We start from the raw sequence: 20,291 nt of genomic DNA on the forward strand, positions 1-20,291 counted from the left end.
GTGGATCACTGCACTGTATTGCACTGTGTAGTGAAGATAATTTTTTGTAAATGCAACATGAGGCTGATGGAAGACAACACTTCCTCCAGGCCATATCCTTGCACATGCCTTTTACCTTGAACAGAAGGCAAAAGAAAATAAAAAGCCCAGAACAAAACAAAGAATGTAACAACCTCACTGGAAGCTAATTTAAAAGCAAACTTCATTGAATTCAGGTATCAACTGTACATAAAATAACTAAATCTTCAGAAAGGGCATGGAGGAAAACACTGCACTTAAAGGTTAACATCATTAGTACTAAATCAAATTTTAAAAATTCTTACGTTTAAAAGAAAACTCTCAGAGTACAGAGTTTGCTTAAAATTTCATTTATTTGTATGATAAGTCAAAGGATCTTAACAAAAAAAATGCACTGTTGTGCCTCCTTGGGAGCTATAAACAAACTGTCGAATAAAAATATACAAGCAATTAAATGATATAGAAATGGTACATAATTCTTACACATACACTTTCATTGTGTAGGTGTACACACACGCGCGCATGCATGCACGAATACATCCACACGGCAGTTTCCAGTTTCTAACTGTAAAAAAGAGAAATGATAGCAAAGCTATCTAAGCCTGCTTTCTAATATGTGGCCAAATAGCCTAAAAAAGCTCTCATATTATACAAATGGTGCAACCAAATGCTTCCCATCCTGGCAGTTCTTTGTTGTACAATGTGCATTTGTAGCCTGATGCTCTCTTAAATGGCTTTGGGCTAAAAGGAGGTGCTCAGCAGCTCTTAAGACAAGGCCCTATTTATCCATCTGCAGCAAATTCAAGTATAATACAGCAAATTTAAAACCTGAATATTTGACGCTGATACAGCAAGGACTCGGGTACATGCTTAACTTTATGCATTGCATATATGCCTACTGATTACACAGGTAAAGTTCAGAGTATTAAGCATTTGCTAGGTTAGGACTTATGTTCAAATAACCAGACAGTTCTTTGGGCTATACTCTACTACTACTTTCTCAACATGAAAAGTGATTCTTTTCCTTTGTTATCAACACATTTAGGGTGCCAGAGTTTATATTCATTTACAGAAAACTATTTGGTGCTCTCCCCTATGTTATGATGACATTGCTYAATGTGTTACATTAACAAAGGTGTTTTGGTTATGTTGTATCATTGGAAATAACTAAAATATATAAGAGCAAGGCTAAAAATAAAAAGAGAATATAAAGTCTATATAAGTATTTACACATCCCATTATTAAAATGAATGAAGGCTAATTAACAAAGAATTAGCCATGAGTATGAAWTACAGCTGGTTTCTAAATAAGATTGATATTAGAATCAACTGTTGTTAAAACTGAAACATAATATGATATTGGAAGCTGTAATAAAATATAAATTAATAATTCTAATGAACAGAAAAATCAAAGTTAYATAATTATTTTAAAACACTTTGAAGAAATCAAATTACAGCTTTTTTCTCAGAAAAAGCTCAGTATGGGGGAACCTCCCCCCATTATTCCTGCAATTTGATATTACATTAACAGAAGTCTTCATGTTAAAGCATACACTTCATATATTTTAATAGCCGTTAAGAACATAATACAGTTTTTTCTAAAAATAATATAGCACCTCCCGTAAACATAAAAAGCACTGTTTTAATCTCTAACAATTTTATATGTAATACTGCCTTTGTTTGGTAATGAATTCCATTCCTTCATCGCAATGTGCCCATAGTTTCAGGGTCCTACTGAATCATAGTTTGCACAATCACAGCCCACCCAACTTCAGAGACTCAGCACTAGAGTYGCAACCATCTGGGTAACAAGACTTTTGCCCTGCAACTTTCTGTGGCCTGTAGATAGCAAAGAGATGAGGCACTTGAAGATAGGCGAGACGTACTGGGCGCTTCACTTGCTCTGTGAACAGCTTTATCCTAATATTAAGAAAACAGAACAAAAAGCAACCTCATATTTTCACAAGTTCTCAGTATTTCCAGCCTAAAAGGTTTACCCTGTCGTATGTTAGGCTTACATTATCTTGCACTTTTTAAAACAGCATGCTGAATTTTCCTTTCATTGCCTTCTGGCTTTGAAGTCTTTCGAGTTAGTTTGGGTTAGGTTTTCAAACTTTTCTCTGTAGCTAGAAATGTACTATTCTTTTTAAGTGACCACTAAAACTTCAATCAAAGTTGGGAGAGACAGCGACATCTCCACTGAAGTTTAAATGCATTTCTGGTTCCCATTAGGAAGTTTTACTGGACTTTCAATCAAAATCATTGCAGAGMTGCTCCTGTCATCTACGTGTCTATTTGCACTTACATGGCAAAGACCGTACAATAACCGAGGTGCAGGCAAAGCCTGCGTTTTCCCTCCTGCCGTTGGTCTGATGGCAACACGAGCTCTGGTAGGGTGGAGAGACAGGCAGGCGGCTGCCACGCAAGGAGACGTATGTGCGAGCGAAGAGGACCTTCTGCTGGAGATTTTCTCCTACGAAATTTGTGCATGCATCATGACTGGTAAGGGGAGCTATCCCCAAAACTGCAGTTCTTCAGAAATTTCTCTTTCAACTGAGGAAACATCCTTTTCATCATCCATGCATATTGAATATTCATCTCTAACCACGTTACCTGTATAGGATATACAATCTGTAGCCATTTTCCTTTCATTACAGAAAAGCTTCATGTATCTCATCTTCCTCACTCCTCTCCTACTTTGCTAACTAGATATAAAAATAAGTAGTTCCAAGAAATGGCTTTTTTTTTTGTCTTTTTGCTGAACAAACTTAAAGGTAAGGTTATTTTCTCAGTTGATTTTTGTAAGCACTCAGCTACACGTATCCCTCAGGGCATACACTTGGAAAACACCTTCTGAGAGTCTGCTGTTGTTTGACTGCTCCTTAGGAGTGCCAGTACTTCCAATTCCCCAATAACCTCTCTTAAGCACCTTTTAGCTACTGCAAGTTTTAATAAGCATACATAAGTAAGGGYATGTCGTAAGATGATCATCTTGCTTGTGAAATTTAAACTAAGTATTTTAAATAAATGTCAAAGCCATCTTGTATCTTCTTTCACTCTGAGGCGATTCACTATAATCCTGGCATAAAAGTCGGCTTCAGTGAATGAAAGTGGCAGAAGAGATACATTTTTTTATGCCACAGAACAGGGGGGTTTTGGCAAAACAGAAAAGGTGGTCAGAGACAGCATTCTCAGTCACTCAACAAAGGGAACGAAGAAAGGTTCTCAGTGGCATACCATTATTACTGTGCAGTAAACAGCAATTAAAGAGGATTAATTAAAGAGTAAAACAGGTCAGGAGTACCTGCTTTTTACTCTTCATTCACAATATTCTTGCTCTGTGTCTAATGTAATTACTATTAGCAAGTTAGGTGATACGTTCTTAGGACTGAAGGACGGTGAAGGTGAGCACTACAGCTGTATTTCTTTGAGAGAGGATTCTCTTCCTGAAGTTAATTAACTTTGTAGGTGCCACCCCCTCTACTACTTCCCAATTCTTGCATACTGCTTTCCTGTTTATGCTTTAATGTTTTTTTTTCCCCTAATTCCTTTAGGGGAAGCCCTCACAAAAYAAATGGTAGAGAGGAAAAATGACGATCACTAGACAAAAAGTGCTGTAAAATACAAAGTAAATAGACACTTCTATTCCCCTAGTCTTTTTAAATGAGAAATCTTTAGTGCTACCTGTGAAGAGCAGGAACTATATCTTCAGAAAGAAGTGCAATTTTAAGCAAATATTTTCATTTTAGCATGGTAAATTTTAACTCATTCTATCAAAAAAAAGTGATTTTGTAATGTGGCATTCTCATAACACTCAAAAATCAATGAGAGTTATATTACCTAGGTATTAAATAGCTCAAACTGTCACTTCTTTGTTAAGTCTAAGATCAGTACACAGTTTTGCACAACTTCAAAAAAAAAAGTTACAACATATTCAGCTATTTTTGGACAAAAAAAACAAACTAAGTTCAGAGAAAAGTGAAAGTCATCAGCTCTCCCTGTTACAACTGAGAGAAATGTAGGAAGTGAACAAAAAGTCTAAAAAAGGAGAGTTTATGTGGGCATTTAGCATTTCTTCTACTTTGTGATCTCAGAGCTTATTAGGAAATTATATAAGAAAATGTTCTATTTCAGAGTTTATGCAGAACAGGTCATACTCYTCATTTATATGCCTCATGAGATACGGGTTAAGAATGAAAAATTCTGCATAAAAATACAATACTTTTAGTATCTGTGGTTAGCTCCTAAGTAGACAATGACACGATTTTCATACACCTTCTTCATAGTTTTCTCAATTTGCTTCAAAAATACTTGTGGAATCCTCCCACATAAAGTGTGCACCGTGTCCAGGAACTTAGACTGAAGAGGGTAGTACAAAGACTGGAAGAGATTGTCTTCAAAAGGAAACTAAAAAAGAAAAAAAAGAATTATTATTTTCAGTATTTGTAAAATGGTATTTAAAAGTTGCTGTAAGATAAAACTTTATACAGGTAGGCAATAACTTGTTCCTCACCTTTCCAAAGCATCATCAAAGCCTATCAACTTCAAACATTTGGACACTGGTCTGCTTGAGAGTACTTGCTTTCAGAAAAGTTTGTCTAGGCTTATTATCTGAAGTAGTCAACTTCACAGAAATTGTATTTCTAGACTCCATATTTAAAGCAAGTTTACTAATGTAGGGATACTGCAACGACAGACATTTTAGAGGGGAAGGTTGTACGCGTGTAAGTGAAGCAGTTACTTGAAGGTGCTCCTGTGTTTGATGGAGTAACCTGAGGACACATGAATGATACTGTCTTTGTTTAGAGCAGGAGTTCATTTTTGAAGCAAATCTCCCGATTGCTCTGCAATGCAATTGGGAGTATGGTGAGCAGATGCTATCTCRGAAAGCAGGAACCGAGCTCCTTTTGGATAAAACTAAAGGTGAAAATACCCTTCAGGAACACATTTAACACATTACATCTGCTAACAGGCTTCCAAGTCCACAGGACCAGATCAAAGCTAGCTTGAAATAAAATTCCTGAACACTGAGACTGTGGATGTCAGGTCCTCAGCAACAACTGTTTTGCTCCACAAATCTGTTCTTCTTGAGCTGCACTACTTACTGATATAGATGTAGCCTAAGTCAATTCAATACTCTCCTACAGAGAAATATATAAAAACATCTCTCCTTCTTGTGGCCAGCAAAGGATAGCTGCTGCAATGCTCTTCAGCATAAGTCAGCATATGAAAGCAAATCAGGAAGCTTCGGCACAAATGCATGCATTCACACATRTGCAGCTTATGTGCAGCTACATTAGCTGGTGACAGCCAGCGTGTTCTTTTGTACATGGACCAGGAAGAGAATATAAAACAACCTTTCAAATAAGTGAAGTAACACTGAAGCGTGTACCGTGCTGTAGGAAACACAGTCAACAAATTAACTCTTCCTAATCAAAGTGGAAATATGGATCTGTGCCTGTAAGCAAGCTACTGAACAACCTCTTCTGCCTTCCAAGTGCCGAGAAGTTCTAGGTGCTCAAGGAGTCCAAGGTTTCCTTGGGCACTTATGGATCACAGCTGCAGTGCTAGCAGAAAGATCTTCAAATACACACTTCCTTCCACCCTCAGCACTAAAGAAAACCAATTTATCAGCCTCTTGAGTTAGAATTTTACTGTAATAACGAGGAGGACTGCTTAAACCATCTCTCTCAAATACATACACACAGTGAATTAGAACAGGCCAAAGCAATCTTATTACTTTCTGACTGACAGGTATACATGAAGTATGACTATCCTTAGTCTGATCTGCTGGAATAGCAGTCTGAGAGMTCTGGTTGAAGTTATAATCTACATTGAAATAGAAGGACTGTCTCTATCAAAATAGAAGACTTACATCACGTATCACTTCATAGAGTGCCTTGAATGTAGGCTGTTTTTCATCGTGGTAGACACCTCTATTTCCATGCAGAATAGAGACACCTTCTTCTTCTGCACCTTTACAGTTACTYCCATACATACAGTGATCAGGACGGTAGTTCCATTGACAGGGAAACACGTAGAGACACTCTGGCAGTGTCAGTCAGGAGAGATGGTGAGGGAGGGGAAAAAAAAGACAGTGAACACAAGTAATGACAAGTTAAACCAAGTTTCTGTGGAAAAGCTGGGACTAACAAGGAAAAACATTTAAAGTTACTTCCTTCACAAAGATCCAAAGCAGGAGCTAAATATGGAAGCTATACATGTCTCAGCACTGTTACACTAGAACTAACATAAAAACAAGGTAACAGGCTGGCTAGAATTAAAAACCAAGAATGCATTTTTACGAAGTTAAAAGTGACAGAATCAAACCCAGAGACTAGGCATTATATAGCACTATACAGCATCTTCTGGTAGAAGTTTTCAAAGTTACAGAAATGATTAGGGGAGCACAAATAACAGCGGGGGCTATGTGAAATCCCGAATCCTTCTGGAGACTGCATGGGAAAGCCTGCAAACTATATTCTGCATTTGCTGCTGAAGCTTTCATTGAGGTTATGACAGTTTGCTATGTTGAGATACAGCAGACCATACAAAGTAGTATATTTTTATCCATAGTTCTTCTAAGACTTGTCATCCATTAATTTTGTAAGTCCAGGTTATTTTAAAGATCAGTCTAATTTCTTTAATTTCTCAAAAGAGCTTGTAACCTCATTTCCCCTATTGATTTTCGTTGTTTTAAAAAAAATAAAAAAATCAGGCATTGACAGTATTTGCAACATGCTTCAAATAAATTATGCCAACTCCTGTGAYCTTTTTGCTATGGAAATGGAGTACAATGAATCACTGCACTATGCTGACAAGTCATGTCAGAAGCAYTGAAGACTGAATTCGTCACTTGGCCTTTCTTTACCTTCCACTCATTGTGCTCAGGAAGGCCGTGGCTGGCCCTGCGTGGTTCTTGAGGAAGTAGRAGAAAATGTTTATGAGACATTTCTTCCCATAAGGCCTATCAGGAGACTGCTCAAGAATGGATAGTTTTTAAGTGGTTTCCACTCAGTCTGACCTACCATGCGTTCAGAATTGCTCCCCAGCACTGCTGAAAGGACAAGAAGAGTGGTAGCGCCCTCATCYCGACCCTCTTATAGTTAACAAGAATCTTTCCAGCGAGCCCCAGCAGATGTTTGCAAGTACAACTCCTCAACAGGTCATTTTGGTGAAAGGATGTCACCAGGTGCCTATCAGCTTTTGTACATATCACTTGAGTATTCATAAGCTTCTCCTCACCAGATGCTCTCAGAGATTCGTAGCAGGACACAGATTCTAGTTGCTCTGCAAGCCTTCAAATCTGTTAAATATTAGAACTGCCTTGGGACGTGGGAAGAAGGGTTCATCTTTTCAGGCCCCAGGTTCTGCGTATTTTTAGCCAATACATTGTATCTACAAAAAGACATCTGCAGTGGACTTAACTGAATGACTCAGCTTTTCATTTCTGATTCCTTCCCAGGCCATTTTTAACAATCCAGCGTTTTAAAATCTCAAGAAAGTCTAGTTTTAYGTTTTAATAGTCTCAAGTTCTTTTGTTTTCTTTTTTGTGCAGTCTGATGTTAACTAATCCGTAAAAAGTTATTTACTAGTTATGAAGAAAAGACTGGCTGTGGTGCAGAAAAGAATCTCAACATGTGGATTTGATAGACAATCCTCTCATTAAAAGTTTAAATGTTTTTGCAATCTTTTCTTTCGCACTCTTAAGTGAGCAGCTTGAGTTTGACCTGACAACTAATCTGGCCTCATACTCTTCTTCCTCTGGTAGACCCCATTCACATGACAYGCATTTCTTTTTGGAAAGTAATTTATGATTTCATAATGAAGATTTCTTCTACTTTTTTCCCCCTAGAATTGAGGCTACTGCATAGTGTGCCAGGAACACTGATGTTTGACATCTGTCTGCAGAACACAGATGTCACTTTATTGCTTTGCTTTTGCTCTCTCCCTTTTTTTCCCCTGAATTTGGGTACATTCAATCACCTACCCTAYGACTCCTTAGAGAAAAAGAAAAGAGAACAGAATAAATAAAGATAAATCCAAACTTACGCTCTCTCAAGATTGAGAGGAATACAAGGTCACATAGGAAACAAGCAAACRCAAGTAAGAATTCATACTTGGTGTGTTCAGACTCATGAAACAAGGTTCTTAACTTCTTTGGGAAACATATTATGCTGCAATTTTGAGATTCCTGTATTTCCAAATGTTATTGGTTTTGGAAGAGCCTTAAGTCATTTCTGAGATCAGTGCAAAAATACTTAGAAGAGGCTGGTTTCCAGAAAGTGTTTCACCGCTTGTGAGAAAAAGTCACATCCTTTTAAAATGAAGATGCCTAAACTTGCTAGTTCCCTGGAAAGATGCATTCTTGCATGTAAGACTCCAATTCGGGGGAAATAAAGGACAAGCTGAAAATGCTAGAGGTTGTTTAGGCAGGCACTGGGCAAGAATGATAGACGTGAATCAGATGCAACTTCATTCTGCTGGGCTTACAACTACATATTTGTTGGTCAAACTGTCCCTCTGCTCCACATTTGCAATCTCCTGGACAGGTAGGGTATCCCATTTGTTCTCTGGGAACACAATTTTGAGAGATTTAAAGTTGTCTGTAGTTCTTTATAGTCCCAGAGCAAGCAGAATAAAGGAAGAGCATAAAATACACACACAGTTAAGAAACAGAAGTCTAGATGACCTCATCATTCCGAGGTTTAGTGAGGATGGGTCATTCAGCTGAGAAGTCGGAAGTTTCTTTCTCTGAAAGATAACTTTTAGTGGAGGACCAAGCTGGGAAGGGCAACAGTTTTAAAGAAGATAATTCTACAGCTGAATCTGTTTTCTATCTATATTAGCATTGTTACTTGTTTACATAAATAATAGAATTCAACTGCCTTTCAGAAAAATAGAGGATAGCTTTGGAGAAAGTTTGACAATTTAACACTCAAATAAACACCTGAAACAATCATATTGTTTAGCTAGGCCCTGGTCCAGTGGAGCACATATGGAATGGAAACATAACATTAAATTAATGATGAAATGGAAGAATGAAGTTCAAGTTGTGCATGTGCTTGTTCCCTTATTTTCTCAGAATCTCCAGAAAACAGATTCATATCTTCAAAGGAACCAAGTCTGAGGCCCACTACCTGCACAACCTTCAGAATTATTTTCACAGAATGCAAATCCTAGGTGGACTTGCATATTACGCACATTATGTACATATGAATATATTATGCATATTAAAAGGAATGAACAGCACTTTCTTTGAATTTTTCAAGTTCAAGAAATTTTCTTACTATAGATAATCATGACTAAGAATCATTACTTACCTGGGTTAAAGTAAAAAATAATATTTAGTAAATCCTGGTCTCCCCATGTAATGTAATTTTTGTACTTTTGGTATAATGGATACAACATTTCCTCCCAAGTCAAACCAGATGGTATCATGCTGTTCTGCAGGGCAGAAAAAAAAAAAAAAAAGCAGTGGGTTAATACTGTGAACAGCAATGATATATATGACTTYGAGAAAGCAGCACCCACATATTTATCAGTCTCCTAAACCATACCAGATACTTAAATGAAAAATGAAGAACTGCTAGGAAATGTTATACATGGAGAAGGTCRAAAAAAATAAAGCACAACCAAATCTCCAGATCTGACTAAACAGGAAAGCAAGGTCTCCTGGGTCTAGCTGTGCTGTCAGCCCTGCTATTCAGAGACTTCCTATTCTGAGCAACGGGATGGAGAAAAAGCAAAAAATGCATGGAAAGGAGGAAAAATAATAATAAAGAAACCTCAGGCTAAAAAATGATCTTCTCTTTCCCTTCCACGGGAATTATGATATTGAGAGTAAGTTTTTACTTGAGCTGTTCTTGCAACAGTAGAGCTAATCCCTYCCCTTGATTAAGGACAAAGCCCACTAAGAGCTAAACAAAGTTTCTAAAGAGAATAAATGCCCACCAATACAAACGGAGATTTAACTAGTCATGCCTTTCGCAAAAAAGGGGGAGACATCACCATGAAGAGTGAAATGGTTCCCTTCTCATTTATATCAATTAACAGAATCACTCAATCTTTAACAGGATTCAAAATATTTTTTTACAGCAAAAGCAAAAAATTACCAATTTCTCTAGATATTTGCTTCAATCTTCATAATTAAAAAAAATAATACAGTGACTGCACTGAAGATTCTCAAGTTTAATTCTTTTACACACCTTTGAAGGGAGAGTGAAATGTCAAAGAAGCCAGTTATACTACTGCTGAAGGACTGTCATCTGCAAGCTCTCAGTGCTCCACCAATTCAGTGGGGAAGTTTTCTCTAACAGTCATTTTGACTAAAACTGGTTTTAGTATCCAAATATGCATTCTACATTTTTCAGATTCTTTGAATTCTAARTTTTACTATTTTTATACTAAGATATATTTTACATGATATTAAAAATGCATAAACCACTGGTTTCTGCAAAATAGTTGTAAAAACTATTAGAAAGAAAATAGAAATAGTTGTATTTCTTCTCACCTTGAATTGAGTGTTGCGTATTCGGGTTAAATTCATTAGCATGACTCCAGAATTGACTCCAGTTGTCCCATAATAAGGGTGACGCGCAAAWCGACTATACCAGCCAATCTTTGGTATTTCATGTTCTGGGGCCATAGCAGCTAGCTGTGTGGAGTTGAACTCTTTCAGAATGTGCCAGATGTCATCGATGGGCCTCAGGAAGAGAACATCAGTGTCCACATATAGAAGAGAATCCACATCCTTTAAAATAACCTTGTGAGTTTGCATAATGAGGAGAGGAAGAGAGATGAAAAAGAAACCAAGCAGACAACAAAAAGGAAGATTATTGGCAGAAAGGTACTTAATTTTAAATTAAGAATTTTTAAAGTGTTATTGACTCATCAGGTGAATGTCATTACATACCAGAAGAACAGTTATCAATTAATTTYGTTTAAATCTGCCAGATAAAACAGCTACCAGAGCACAGAAGTCAGATTCTAATCTTCACACAAAACAGTAACCCACCTAGCTCTCAAAACAACCTGTGATGTAGCCTGCAAGGCCTACTTAATATAAGTTCAGAATATAAATAAGMAAACAAAACACAAGGAATATATACTTGCATAGCCTTGTTAATTCTTTTAATGATCTGTAAGTGGTATGGTTGTACAGAAAAATTAACCATAGAAAACAGAGATGCATTTTCRGCAAACAGTACGGCACGGATTCTGAAAGGATTAATACTGACAATAAAACACTATGTTAYATAGTACGAAACTGCTGCTCTGTGTATGTGTGCAAGCGTGCRTGCATGTGTGTTTAAAATGCTTTCACAATCAGTCACACAACCTAATTTAACATAATAAAAATGCTCTACCTCAATAAAGAAAAGAAAACATGAGTTTTCTTGTGATCAATAGTGAASGTGGCAGGTTTGGCTCAGTTGGTTAGAGTGTGGTGCTGCTAATGCCAAGGTCGTGGGTTCAATCCCCATACGGCGCTATGCTGAGGGCTGGACTAGATGATCTCCAGAGGTCCCTGCCAGCCCTACCATTCTAGGATTCTCCTAAACAGCAAACTTTGCTTGCTAAACAGAAGTGTCATAAAACTTTTCATGTCAGATTCTGACTTCTGCTATCAGAGTCTATATTAGGAATAACCACAGTAAAGTTAGTCAAGTCACAAGAGAGTAAAACTGGTGTAAATAGTAAAATAATTAGATCCAGGATATTTAATTTATTCTTGCTGACAATGTTCCCCCTTGTGGCTATTCAAGCCCTTACATGTTTGTTCATTAATTTTAGCAGGGCAAATTATACAGTGCTTCAACAGGATGTGAAAATTCCCTTGATGTTTGCACCACCTATTTGTTAGATCATTTGTTAGGTAGTAAACACTATTAGCTCAGGCTGACTAACAGTTTCAATTAAATTTTTGTTTTTCTTCATTATTTTCTAGAACTATCCAARAATTCCTGAAGGACTTAAATTTTCTTACTTGTGTCCAAGTCAAAAAGCTCTATTTCTCTCTTTCTTTACCTGGAAGGCAAATCCAAATTGCTAATGATTTATATCAGGTCATAGAAAGAAAAAAATCACTCACTTGTCCAACTGCTATGATACAATTGCCAAACTTTCCTATTAATGTGCATAACTTAATAAGCTAAAAAAATTTGACTTCTATGTGAACTGAAACATATCCTGACTAAAGATTACTTGTGAAACACAGAGTGAACAAGATTAACTTTTTTTTTTTTTTTTTTTTTTACTTTTCAAAAAGTCACTTCTAAGCATGCTCAACAGGCCTCCATTAAGATTCCAAATTCTCAAGTACTGACTTAAATGAGATTTTCACCTGACTGAACACATCTGGATTCAAACCGACATTTAGCCAAGTTTAACAAAGCTGTGACTCATATTTCTGATATGATAACTATTTTATTCTTCCTGCACAGCAGGACAAGGTAAATGTCTGTATATTTTAAACACAAGTTATGCTTGTAAGAAACTCCATGTAAACAAGTCCATCACAACACAGATCACTGTGGATGAAAGGCTACAGCAACAGGCTAAGAAGAATTATTTTTCCACTCTTTTCTGCTGGCCTCACAGCTAAACAACATAAACAGCATATGAAAGTAGCAATAGTAGCATTAATAATCCAATAAAACACCGGAGAGCGAAGAGTCCAGAGTTTGAAGCAAATATTGAATATCCTGGGATCTAATACTTAAAAAAAAAAAAAAGAAGAAGAAGAAGAAAGAAAGAAAAGAAAGATACTTTAAGAGCAGATCAATAGAAGAAAGGTAGCTGAAAAGAACACGTTTTTCAGCTTAAGGATATCCAGGATATTGCATTTTTTTTTTCTGTAGTGCCTACAAGCTCTAATACACAGGGACCTACTATGTGAAGTAACATACAATCAAAATACAACAACAACAACAGACCAAAAGGATTTAGTCTAAGACAGAAAACAAGASGTGAATACAAACAGAGCATCATAAGAAGCAGTTAGACTTATGTGTCTGTGGGATCCACAGCGCACTGTAGCCCCAAAATATTTTGAAAATGTCCTGGCAAAGACTAAAGCTTAACAGACGCTTATGGGAGATGGGAAATCCTCTCAAACACAGGCAGCACGGACACTGCTTCTCTCGGCAAAAAAATTTTCCTTCGATAATCTTAAACATGCACATAAATTTAAATCTGTGGAAGTTAATGTGCTCTGAATATTTTACTCTCTTCAAATGGATTTAAGGAAATATTTAATTCGTTTGTGAACTGGCTGTATATTGGCATTTGGCTCCGTATTTTCAGCCGTGTATTCCTCTGCTCACAACAAACACACTCTCCGCTCCTGGCTTGTCAAAAAAGCTCTGCCCTGCAGCTGACGCCCAACAGGCTAAAAGGAAAGCTGCGCTTCCTCTCCCAAGCCCTTCGCTCTTCTCTTTCATGTGAGGAATGTTAAGCCTTTCTAAGATTTATGCACGTCAGTATGACTCGATCACATTCCTTTCTGGATGTGCATTTGACTTGGCCTTGGGCAGAAGAATTTAATTTCAAAAACCGTGGCTCTGCGAGCTCCTTGTACGGCTCCCTGGAAGTCAGAGGGGTTACACTGAGGAGCAGGTTAGTGCCAGGAGGCAGAGGCAGCCAGCTCTGCCCAAGCACCGCGCAGCGAGGGCTGCCAGCGGGGTGAACCGGAGGGACGCGACCGCGGGTTGCAGGGACACACACGTCCCGGAGCACGAGCAGCACAAGGCCGTATCTGGTACCCCGAGTTCATGCTTCCTAGCACAAAGCATGTAAGCACACCTGACAGACTGTGATTTTTTGAAATAAATGGTCAGGAATATGGGATGACTGCTGTCATCATCTTCTTTGCTCCACAGACACTTGCAGCTTAAAAGAACCGTGATTTTATTTTGCAGCTTTATAGAGTTTTCTGAATAAACCTGTCAGAAAGTTCTGCTCAGAACTTGCTATACTTAGCCTRACACTTCACTTAAACACTCAATTACTTGTAATTTGATTTCACAAATTCTTCTCTCTAGATTGTGCTAGTGAGGCTGGCGAGTAATAACACATGACTGTGAAAGCACAGATCAACGTACTGGGAAGCTGTGCTACCTCAGGGTATGCRCTGGCTAGCATGTCTGCTCATCAGTTCTTTATCCAGAAGCTAGGGACAAATCACAGTTAACCTTGCATCTCATGCTAATGTAGCAGTTCCACTAAATTGAATTAATTAACCAAATTGTAATTAGCAATTAAGTTACAACAGAGCTAGAGCCTTTTCTCTAGATAAAGCCCTGGCATCTATTCCCAGAGCTGCCACTGATCCACTGGGTAGGTTACTTCAGCRTACTCAAGAGGACACCCGTAACATAGGGATCACGCTAATCTACCTTAAAAGCTCTTAAGTGGATTAAGTGTTTTGAGAAAGGTTCTAAATGTTAGTTACTATTTAAACTAAAATCATCCAAAAATCCCTTAAGCAATTTATCATACTTTAGCTGGTTGTTTTGGTAACTCCAAAACAGCAACACAGACTGCTGCAGCTATGTCTATAGAATATAATATACACGAGATTAGACCACACAACTTTTCATCCTGATGCCTTAACATGGATGTTAGTGCTACAAAAGGGCTTCCATATCACAGCCGATCTCTTATTGGAAAGAACAGATATTTGGGATTATCCTCAGTGATCCTTACAGTCCCATCAGACTAGACCCTCCCACTGCAACTGTTCATAACAGAAAAAGTTGGCCTCGTGAGGGCTCATTCTTTCCCAACCAAAAGGCAGCACTGCACACAAAACGATGAGTGAAACTGCAGGTAACAACCGGGCATGTAGCATCTCAAGGGGGTGAAGCCTTGGTCTTTTATTCTTGTTGTTTGGAGTTTGAGCTTCTTGCTTTTGTTTTTTGAGCAAGAAGGAGAATTTAAGCAGCTTGTCATAAAAACGTGATGGATAAGACGACTCATATTTCTTGCATGCTTACAAGACAGAGAATTTAAGGGAACTGTTCAGTTTCTACATCTGTGAACCACGGACAACATTTAGATGCCTCACAGAGCTGTCTGGAAGTAGAGAGGCTAGAATTTGCCAGTCTTCTCAATGCTGCACATTACTTGTCTCAGTTTGTATTACAGCTGCCCATCATCATCCTGACCAGATGCCCCAAGATGGATTACACATGGATAAAAGTGCTACTAAATAAGGAAAATTTCACCATCCTATCTTCCCTGTTTGCAAAAGTAAGTCAGGTAATGTTCACTAGGAGCATTATTCTCCTAAAAACAATACCCTCTCATAGTGGTACACAGCACTGTTATGCGGCCGTCAGTCCATCCTCAGGGCTTTAGTATAAAATGTACACTTAACCTTAGTTAATTTCTTAGGTTTCACTTTGTGTTAGTGTTAAAATCCACATCTTCCTTACTCTGCCTTTGTAGATCCCACAGTATGGTTTCACAGAAATAGACTGCAGCAACACATTCACGATGGACTTGTTATGAGATTGCACTGATGTTCAGTGTGTTTTCTTTAAGTCTGTAYAGCAAACATATTGTCAGATACCACAAAACTCCTCTAAAAAATGCAGGATCCTGTGCTCTTCCTTAGTATYTCCCTAGCCCAAGTAAATTCAACAAATTCAGACTGTGTACACCAGCGTGCTATTGAGGACAAAACACTTCATTACTACAAGGTGCAAGAATACATCCCAGAGGTCTGGTTTAATCAGCTAGTAAAACCATTGAAATTTTCTTATACAAGTTCCCTTTAACACATTCCTTCTTCCCTCCACTTTCACAGGCCTGCTGGTGCTGTAGAAGAGACACTTCCTTGGCAGGAGACGCACTTGTGAATCAGGGGCTCACATTCTTCTCGGGCTTGGCATTATCAGGAACAAGACAATCTGCACAACTGAGGACTAAACAGCTGATAAACTCCACTGCTGGTCTACTGGGTTCCTCCCTAAATCCAGTCACATTTTATGCCACTGCAATTAAAAAATGCTTAGGACACAGAAAGGTATGGAAAAAAGGGTACTTACTGACATCCTGTTGGTATCTATTTAAAAATATGACTCAAAATAGCCATCTAAACAAGTACACTAGAAACCTTCCCCTATTCACACAATCCTCCACTCCCGCGGCGTGCAGACAACCCTTCCTGAAAAAGCCTAGATGAGCAGGCAGAACATAAAATCTCCCCAACTGGGCAATAACTATTCTTTGAAGTGGTACAAGGAGATAGTCTTTAAGACTGGAGGCCTTCCAATAAGAATCCTCTTTTACTAGCCTTTGCRAGCCTCTGCTACATGAACAGAAACCAATTAAGTTTGATCTAACCATGGTATCTTAAGAGTTCATATCAGCCTTTATAAGCAGTCCTTCATTTCTCTCTTGATAAGGTGAATCCCCAGGTCCCTTAACCACACAGTGAAGCAAGCTGGGAGCCTGAACACCTGGATCATAGGTGCAATTTGCTCCTTGAGTGAAAGGATTGCCTTCCACAGTAGTTCAACTACTATGGTTCACTCCAGACACGGAGTTCTCGGATTTCTACAGCAACATCTCATTCAGAAGAGTTATCAAAGATCATTAAAAATAATGGCAGCTGAAGACACCCCAAACTGCCTAAGATTCTGCCAAGCTGTGAACTTGAGTACCGAAAGTCCAACTGAAGAGTCACTTGCCACCTCAGGTATTACTACAACTTGTTCTCCTCACTCTGCCCCTATCAACTTCATGTCAACTGCAACTGTTCTCAGTCATCCACTTCTRCTCAAGCCATAAACCTCAGCCTGATACTAACAACAGTGAGAAAAACTGAAGAGGAAGCTGAATGTTTTCAGCCCTATCACACAGTAACTTGCAGTTCCCTCAAGAGTTACAGCGCAAGCTGCCTCACAGTTTTGCTAAGACAATATCCAACAGTCCAGTAAGCCTTAAGAGAAGTTACTGGAGAACTCCAAACTTTGGCAACATGCAAGTAACAAAAGGGGAATTGAAAAGCACTGCCCAACCTAAAGGCATTACCATGAATTTGTAACCCTTTCTGTCATCAGAAAGGCGACGATCAACAAAAGTGAAGCTGTCTATGTGATTAGAGGTCTCTATCAAAATGTACTATAGAAACAGGAGAATTGCATTCACCTGTTGAAAATAACTTTTGTTCCATTAAATCCTTACAAACATAAACCTGTAGTGAACAAGCTAACACTTAGGGTTAGTTTTCCAGGTGATACAGAGACTTAGTCAGGGAAGAGAGGAGCTCTGTTCAAGTTACTTTCAGCCCCTCTGGTCCTGGTGCATTTGAAAATCTCCTTCTAAATGGCAGATAAACAGAACTGCTGACAGCGCATATTTTCGCACATATGTATTCATACTCTACGTATCCGGGTGTGCAGCTGTCTCCTGATTGTTTCCATCTGAGAAAGTAAAGATTTCTCTGTGCCCCATTTCTCGTAAGAGAATAGTGAAGAAATCTGGATCATGTGAATAGCATGTCACTTTACTGGAGTCACCCCAATTGACAGCAACGCACAGGTTATTTTTGATGCATGTTCCAGTTCCACAGAAATTGGTTTAAGCAGAAGTTCTTTCAGATTCAGAGAAAACTGCATAAGCAAAATTGTTAGTAATACCTTCTTCTTCTCTAGCAACCTGAAATATTTTCCCAGTWTGTGACACTAAGTATTAGAGAGTAAAGAACACAAACATTCAATGAATCTGGGGATCCCAGCATGCATGGGATTCTTGCATGAAATCCTGTTGCTAAACACCTTGGAATTACTATCTTTGGGGCAAATCTGACAGTCTAAGAAAGAGAAGAAAAACACCAGGAAAGGAGATTCCTGAAATCATCAGTCTAAGGGCTAACATATGCCAAGGGAAATAGTGGGTAAAGAAGATATGACGACTGCATGCTTAGAAGAATGTTATTTATGGAAAGCATGCAGCATCTGCCTTGAAAGAGCTCTAGCACTGAGCTTAAGAGCCTGAGAGGCTAGCCGAATTGAAGACAAATAAAAACCACACATTTTTTGCTAGCAAGAGAAAAAGCAAACATGGATTGCAGTTTTGTTTTTTTACGCAGATAAATCACMGGTTAAAATATCTTTGAACGGAAGTTCTGGCTTGAAAGTGGTTTTAATATTACACCAGCAAAGCTTCCTTTCTGTGGAATAAGTCTTTTCCTTAAGTAACCTACTCAGAAATCCAGGTGCCTTACCGGAAGAAAAAGGCGCTGGGCAGCACATGGTTTGAATAACTTTTTCCATTCCTGAGCGTTTCCTACTGAGAAGGTTATTGGGTAAATGTTGTATTCAAACTTCTTTGTATATGAGGAAGGCCACTCCTGTAACTGAAAGACATGGCRAAGGAATTAGACATTACATAGCTTTTTTTATTATTATTATTTTTTAATATGCAGGCATAAGGAGTTTAGAAACATGCTTACAATTAAAAAGTGCTTAGTTGCTACTTATTTGTGTCAGTGTAACTTTGGTCAGAGATTTGCAGGTTAAAATTAACTYGTTAAAAAAAAATTTTTAAACCGAATGACAAAGAAACTCACCTTTTTCTCAAATTCAGGCTTAAGAGAATCCTCAGCAAAAATATGAAAACAGAGTCTTCTATTGCTAAAGAGAACTGCTGATTTCAGCATGATGAGAGTTTCTTCCAGCCGGTCCCCGCATGCCACAACTGCCAGATGCATGCATTGCAAAGATGAAGACTCTTTTGAATGTTTCTGTTCTCCAGGCTTCCTGAAAATTAATAAATAGACATATTAAAAAAAAAAAAATCAGGCAAACATGAAGGGAATATTGCATTAATAGCGATCGTAGTTTTTTCTTTTCTTCCATTATGTATGGCACCAACATTATTTTTCCTGATCAGATATCCACAGAACATGCAAATAGGATTCTAATTTTTGTTAAAGGTAAAAATCAAGACTGTTAAAATTACAAAACAAATATGCTATTTTCAAAATTTATCAAGGTTTTCCTATTTTCATTGGCTTACATAAATCACTGTACTAAGTACACATGTGAAACTAATTTAATAGCACCTCAAACCAGACAATAACTTGCTAAGAACAGATGATAGCTTTTTTTCCAGCTTATAGTCCCTGAAGCCAGAATGGATTTTCTACTACCTAGTCTGATCCTCTAACAAAATTACAGAACTACATCCAGTAATTTCAGTACCAGACCTGTAACTTCTGGTTAGGCTGGAAAAAGAGATACGGTTCTCATTTAAAARGTATCCACCTCATCTATATGTAAATTATTCCAACAGCTAATTAATCTTGCTGTTAAAAATGCATGCCTTAATCCTGACCTGAAGGTACTGGCATAGTTTCAGAGGAGTGCTCTCTATTTCACCTGATAGACTACTTGGAATTTTGCTAAAATACAAACTTCTAAAAAACAAACACATTTACGTGCCTTGGACAAGCCAGCCTCTATATTCCGCAGCAGTCAAAGAGCAGGCTATGGGTTTTTCACCTACCATTATCTATGTGGACTCTACAGACATTTCAACTATTAAATAGGAGAAATTACATGCAAAAGGCATGTTAAAACTGCTTGCTACTCTGAAATAAAAAATCAGGCTCTTTTTCGGTRCTCTAAGACACTTTGAAAAAACGGACTTTTCTTTTTCCCCTCCTCCCACTGATCAGCATGGAAGTGTACACCATTAGATGGATGCGTGCTGACAAAACAACTAAATCACAAGCATCATAATCATTATGRAAAGTTCAAAAGGCTAATCATAGATCACTACCAGCTCCTGATGTATCACTGAACAGAGGACATCAATCCCTGCCTGGTCTCAGCATACTACACACACACTTACACACATACTATTCATCAGGAAAACGAATACTATAAGTAAGAGTTCTAAATAAAGAGAAAAATGACAGTTAATAAAGCTRTCATTATCTTCTAGAAATTAAAATATTGTGTAGTAAAACAACAGCATTCTGTACTATGGCATAATCCACTTATTTGTTAAGGAATATCAGCCGTCAGTACTTCACAGGCTATACAAAGCAGCATGTTTCATTAATGGTTTAAAGTCTTAGGCTTTAGTCTTAATTAAACCCCAATTTCAACAGTGAATAAATAATGGAATAATACCTTTATGTGAAGTGGTATTTACTTTCCAACCTATCAGTGTAAAAAAACATTGAATTATTTAAGTAAATAATTAGCATCTCACACAGATCCCATTTTCCCCTCTTTCCTCTATCTCTTTAAC

At 37.9% G+C, this 20,291-nt stretch overlaps 1 protein-coding gene across 1 annotated transcript; it reads right to left on the bottom strand.

The window, feature by feature from the left end:
- Positions 1-352: 352 nt before the first annotated feature.
- On the bottom strand, positions 353-18,790 carry GXYLT2 (glucoside xylosyltransferase 2). Its single transcript, XM_085300056.1, has 6 exons — positions 18,601-18,790; positions 18,256-18,387; positions 10,531-10,782; positions 9,341-9,464; positions 5,893-6,065; positions 353-4,424 (listed from the first exon to the last, which is right to left on the bottom strand). Exons 1-6 carry the CDS (start codon positions 18,739-18,741, stop codon positions 4,242-4,244), a joined length of 1,005 nt encoding a protein of 334 aa, XP_085156182.1. The 5' UTR covers positions 18,742-18,790; the 3' UTR covers positions 353-4,241.
- Positions 18,791-20,291: the final 1,501 nt, after the last annotated feature.

The sequence above is a fragment of the Rhea americana genome, unplaced genomic scaffold (assembly GCF_003343005.1).
Source record: "Rhea americana isolate MKP2758 unplaced genomic scaffold, rheAme1 scaffold_16, whole genome shotgun sequence".
In the NCBI taxonomy this organism is placed as follows: domain Eukaryota; kingdom Metazoa; phylum Chordata; class Aves; order Rheiformes; family Rheidae; genus Rhea; species Rhea americana.